This window comes from Panthera pardus, unplaced genomic scaffold, assembly GCF_024362965.1.
Source record: "Panthera pardus isolate Hobbes unplaced genomic scaffold, ASM2436296v1 HiC_scaffold_12, whole genome shotgun sequence".
NCBI classification, from domain to species: domain Eukaryota; kingdom Metazoa; phylum Chordata; class Mammalia; order Carnivora; family Felidae; genus Panthera; species Panthera pardus.
In genome coordinates, this window is record NW_026526677.1 from 54,236,978 (window position 1) to 54,243,053 (window position 6,076).

Here is a 6,076-nt window from a genome sequence, read left to right on the forward strand (position 1 = left end):
CTTTCAGTTTGAACACCTCATCTAAGAATCTGTCCTCACATGTTAGGAATCATTTATGCAAGACCTCTTTCTCTGGTTCCCAGTCCCACATTTAACTTATACTTTTTCTCAAAGGTCATAGGTCTTCACAACTTTGAGTAGACACAAAACTACCTACTTTACTTTAATCTAAGTCACACAAAAAATTTTAATGAGTAAAGGATTATTAATTATGATCTATATTTCAATATTTCTATCTTTAAATTAAAAAAATAATAATGACAAAAACACCCAGGGAAATAGGAAGCTACTTTGGGTAATATATCATTCTCAGTGGTATTTTATTTATATATATTAGTGGCTTCAATTCACAGCATTATTATTAATATAGAAAGCCTCAGGACAAGAAGAATCCGTGGAAATAGCTGATCAACCAATTTTGCACAGAAGTGATTTCCATTATGATTGCTTTTCCTCCATAGAAGGGGAAATAAACATTTTTCATCAGAGAAAGGTACTTTATCAATACAAGTCAGGTTTATAAAAATTATAACTTTGATGTTATTTTTGAAGTATATTTTGATAAAGGGAGAACATGCTGGGGACCATGAATTACCTTTGAATCCTAGATTGGCTACATATTAGTTGTCTGACGGGGGGGGTTGATAAATTAATATATTTGAATTTCAGCTTGTTCAAACTGAACATGATTTGCTAATTGAAATGATGAGAATATATGGCTTTTTATGTGAGAAAGTAAATAATAAAAGACACATAAAAGTGTTTTTTTTTAATTCCTTAACATGATTCATCACAAGGAGGGTCTAATGCTATTTTGTGGAATTTGTGGAAATTTGACTACTCCTGTTGAATACCATTGAATCTGTGCATTCTGCTAGCCTGAAAGTCCATATGTTTATGTGAAACTACATGACAAAAAAAGGTCCTTGACATGCAGTTATGTGTAAGGTGCATGGTGTGTGTAGGGGTACAGTGTGGAATGATGATGGGAAAGTTTATATAGTTTATAATTTCAGAATTCCAAGGTAATTTCTACATATATTCTATAGGGTTTCTGAAACATATAGTATAAATGGAACAATAGCAGAATTCAAACAGATGTCTGTGAAGCAATTAAATTTTGAGAAATCTCAAAATATATTGTAGAAGACATGAACAATCCCAAGATGTAGATACTACATTAAAACAATTCGCTTCAAAGTGAAATGAGATGACACCAAGACTTAATGAGAGGCTTTCAATTAACCTGATGCAAAAAAAGTACCCGGTACTTGGGCTATTTCTGGAGCTTCCCCAGGAAACAATGAAGAATGGACTTTAAATCAAGAAAAGTGGCACCTGGTGGCTCAGTCAACTGACTGTCAGACTCTTGATTATGGCTCAGATCATGATCTCACATTTCGTGGGTTCAAGCCCTGCATCGGGCTCTGTGCTGACAGTGTGGAGCCTGCTTTGGATTTTCTCTCTCCGTCTCTCTCTCTGCACTTTGTGCGTGCTCCCTCTCTCTTAAAATAAATAAATTAAAACTTTCAAAATAAATAAATCAAGAAGAGACTGGGGCTTCCTAGGAGATTATATCCTCGTGAGATAGCTGCATGAATAATAAAGAAGCTCAAACCAGGTCATAGGACTCTTGATTTTGGACATGGAAGAGAAAGCTGCCCCTGCAGGACTTTAGCAAACAGTCTACCTTGAGATGTCAGGTAAGAGAGAAGATATTGTTTACTTGCATTTGGAAAAGACTAAGAACAAAGAGACTATGGATAAATTAGTGAGTACATACACTCTAGCCTGTAATACGAAGAACTACAGGAATCTAGAGGTGTTTCTTTCTGTGAAAGTATCTCTAATTTGTTTTCCCTCAAGAACCTGAAACAGTTGGACAATGCTATTGAGCCAAAGAAAAGTGAATGGGTTTAACGTATTCCTGAACTAGAGAAGTGCACAACTACCCATGCCTGTGTTTACACCGACCATGAGATTCAGCCTCATATCTAAACATGGACATCCTTTGAAAACAACAAGTGTAGACTCTGGATTCTGAAAATGCTTTGCAAAACCCATGCATAATAAAAGGCATTGTGAATAAACATGGCACCAGACCCTTAATGTTGGAAGGTGCAATGATTTGACTAAGCAGAATGAGTTTTATCCAACAAAGAGTGAGTTTTCTAGCCATTCTACCTCCATTCTCTATATTTTACAACAAAACTCCAGATTAAAAAAAATACTAATAAAACCTCTTGAAGATAATTCCAATTATTGTAATTTTTAAACACAATGCATAGAAATCTAGTGAATCCCTTGTTAGTATTTCTAAACGTCTGATCCAAATTGACTTGAATTGAGATTTTGAAAAATTCACTAACCTGTCAAATGGAAGCAGAGACAAATGGGCTGGATCTTCCAGCTTCTTATCCACAATGCCAACCAAGTTAGGTAGTCAGACTTTATAGAAAAACTTTTTAAAAAACCATTATTATCTGAGACTCTTAATCTGACCAAAGATTAGACTTAAGGGAGAATTCAAATAGGAACAGCTGGGAAATACTCAGGCCACCACAGCTAAGGCCCATCAGCTCCACCCAGGGAATGGTGATTTAGAAGTGCACATCTCTACAAAGGCCCACAGATGATCCAAGGATGACATTGGTGAGTGAGGGTAGATGAGGCGTTGGGAAAGGCATACGTGCAAATATTTGTATGGCTTATTGTCATTGTGAGATGACTGCTACGATAGGAAGGGTATATAAGTATAAATGCAATGTGTATGTAGTTCCATAAAAACAGAATCCGGTGAGAGGTGAACTCATAAAAATGTGTACTTTGCTGTCTGTGGGAAAGAGATTCAGTGTATCACAAGATTCATTGTTTTATTTAAATAAATAAGTTTTGGTAATGAAGACTATGAAAACGGTCTCATCTCTGACATACTGTGCATTTTGTTGATTATTAAATAAGCTTGTCACTTCTTCAAAGAATTTGCTAATTTTACTTTCCCAGATCTTTGTTATAATATTCAAGCTTAGAGCCAATAAGAATATGGAGAAAAATAATTGATATTTATTGAATATTTGGATGAATAAATAACCATACCCATATTGAATTAAGTCAATAAAATAGGCATTGTATAACATTTTGTTATCATCATTAAAAATGAACTGTTTGCTTACACAAGTACATAGTAACTATGCAAAATATCTCTAGATCTTTTTAATTAAAATTCAAAATATTTTAATACTTTGGTCAAACATGGTCAAACATAACCATGAACATGATTTTTTTTTTTAATTAAGCAATCTAAGGGCACCAGGGTGGCTCAATCACTTCGACTTCAGCTCAGGTTATGATGTCACAGTTCGTGAGTTCAAGCCCCTCATCAGGCTCTGTGCTGACAGCTCAGAGCCTGGAGCCTGCTTCAGATTCTGTTTCTCCCTCTCTCTCTCTGCCCCACCCCGGATTGCACTCTGTCTCTCTCTCAAAAATAAATAAACATTAAAAAAATTAAACAATTTGTTCAAAATTTTAGTATTTTTAAATATATAGAACTAAATTCTTGCTGTTTTTGTTCATGTTCAATTGAAAAAAAACACATTTACATTCAACAATGAATTATCATGAAACAGTGCTTCATAACCTATGGAGTGAAGGTATACTTAAAATTTTTCAATCACCAAATACTTTCATAAATATAACTAAAATTATGTTTAATGGAAATTAAATGAAAAATACATGCAATAATAACCCTGTGATTATATACTAATAATAATTAATATTATTAAATTAAATTATTTAAATTAAAGCATAGATACATTATGTCAATTAATACAAAAGTTTCTAAAGATTTATTTTACTTTTTTATTCTTTTTAATTTTTTTAAATTATTATTTATTTTTGAGACAGATAGGGAGCAGGGAGAGGCAGAGAGAGAGGGAGACACAGAATCCAAAGCAGGCTCCAAGCTCTGAGCTGTCAGCACAGAGCCCACTGCAGCGCTCGAACTCACAAACTGAGAGATCATGACCTGAGTTGAAGTCAGATGCTTAACCGACTGAGCCACCCAGGCTTTAAATTAAACCTTTAAATCAAAGGTTTATTTAAATTTCTGCACTCATCTCACTGGAGAAATAATAGGATATCAAAATGTGCCAAGAACTACAGTTTAAGTAGCTTTGTCTAATATGGATCAAGGTAGTCTAAGGCAGTAAGAAATACCCAGGAATGATGTACCACTGTAATTACAGTAACAAGTATGAATTTGCATGGATTTTTAAAAGAATTTACTTGAACATATCATATACTTTGGATTTTTTATTTATTTATTTATAACAATTATATCAGTTAAAGTACTTAGATAAACTAAATACCAATGATACTTTTTTTTCCTCATTTTTCCTTCATAAAGCTACAATATCTAGGGAATTTGATAAAAAAAAAACAGGTCTTGTTTGTTAGTCTAGAGGCTTAGATGCTCTGTGTCGGGAAACAGCATTTAATCTCATATTAGAGACAACTCAGGGTCAATTTAAAGTAAGGTGTATTATGAGTTGTCAAAGGTTCAAGTCAAATTTTAACATCTGTGACTGAGTCAATAAATTTTGTTCTAGGAAAGGCATGCACCTCTGGCATTATATTGCCCACCAATAGCACCACATCCATAGTCTCCACCTTTGTGGTGACAGGCATACCTGGACTAGAGGCTGTGCACATCTGGATCTCCATACCCTTATGTGCCATGTTCTTCATTACCTTGGTGAGCAACATGACCATCATGACAGTTATCTGCAAGGACCAGACCCTCCACGTGCCTATGTATCTCTTCCTGGCCATGCTAGCTGTCTCTGATCTGGGTCTGTCCCTCTTCACTTTCCCCACAATGCTGGGGATCTTCTGGCTGGATGCTCGAGAGCTCACCTTCTCTGCTTGCTTCACCCAAATGTTTTTTATTCACACCTTCCAGGATTTTGAGTCAGCTATCATACTGGCAATGGCCTTTGACCGCTATGTGGCCATTTCGCGTCCATTGCACTATTCTTCCATTCTCACCAACGGTGTAATTTCCAGGATAGGTTTGGCCATTATAGTGCGAACATTCACTGTGCAGGTGCCTCTCCCCATCCTCTTGAGCACGCTGTGCTTCTGTGATTCCAATGTACTATCTCATTCCTACTGCCTGCATCCTGATATCATAAAGCTCTCTTGTTCCAACACCAGGATCAATAGCATCTTTGGACTGTTTGTGGTGCTATCCACTATGGGACTTGATTTTCTCTTCATCCTCTTTTCATATGTCCTGATACTGAAAACTGTACTGAGCATTGCATCCTATGGTGGCCGTCTCAAGGCTTTCAACACCTGCATTTCCCACATCTGTGCTGTGATTCTCTTTTTCACACCCATGATCTGCCTGTCCATACTGCACCGCTTTGGCCCCAAACTTCCCTCATGTATCTACGTGACCATGGCTAACATGCATTTTCTCATTCCCCCTGTGATGAACCCTGTTGTGTATGTAGCGAAAACCAAGCAGATACGACATAAAATTCAGAAACTCTTCACCAAAAGAAGACCAGGAGAATCCCAAGTCACATTTATAACATAAATGAGCCCGATCCTAAAAGAGAAAGAATGCTTCATGAAAGCAAAGAGCTGCTGATATTCTAAAAGCCCACAAAGATTCTGTTTGACTCTTCTGAATTATACAGTATATTGGTTTGGGTAACTTTTAAAACTGTTTCTATTCTATGATTTGAACAAATGTACATTGAACAATAAAATTTATTCAGGAAGTAAAAATCTGAAATAATGAACTATTTGCATTATTTCTTTGTCCACTGGTTCATATATCTTAGAGAAGTTTATAGTCTTATAATTCATCTTGGACAGAGTGAACAAAGTACTTCGTCTTATCATCTGTATATATACCTTGACATGGTGTTAACTTTTTAGTGAATACCTACTTTATCCTTGACTTTTTGAGGAGCTGAAGATATAATATGAATTAAGCAAAGTTCTTGCTTGCATAGTGCTTTGTTTTATTGATGATATTGTTGTTGAAGTAGGGAGTAAAGGAAAG

General features: G+C 35.6%; 1 protein-coding gene across 1 annotated transcript; it reads left to right on the top strand.

The window, feature by feature from the left end:
* The first annotated feature begins 1,696 nt into the window (after positions 1-1,696).
* LOC109267063 (olfactory receptor 51G2-like) lies at positions 1,697-5,658 on the top strand. The gene is made up of 2 exons (XM_019449568.2): positions 1,697-1,703; positions 4,608-5,658. The coding sequence occupies exons 1-2, from the start codon at positions 1,697-1,699 to the stop codon at positions 5,600-5,602; spliced, it is 1,002 nt and encodes a 333-aa protein (XP_019305113.2). The 3' UTR covers positions 5,603-5,658.
* The last annotated feature ends 418 nt before the right edge of the window (positions 5,659-6,076 follow it).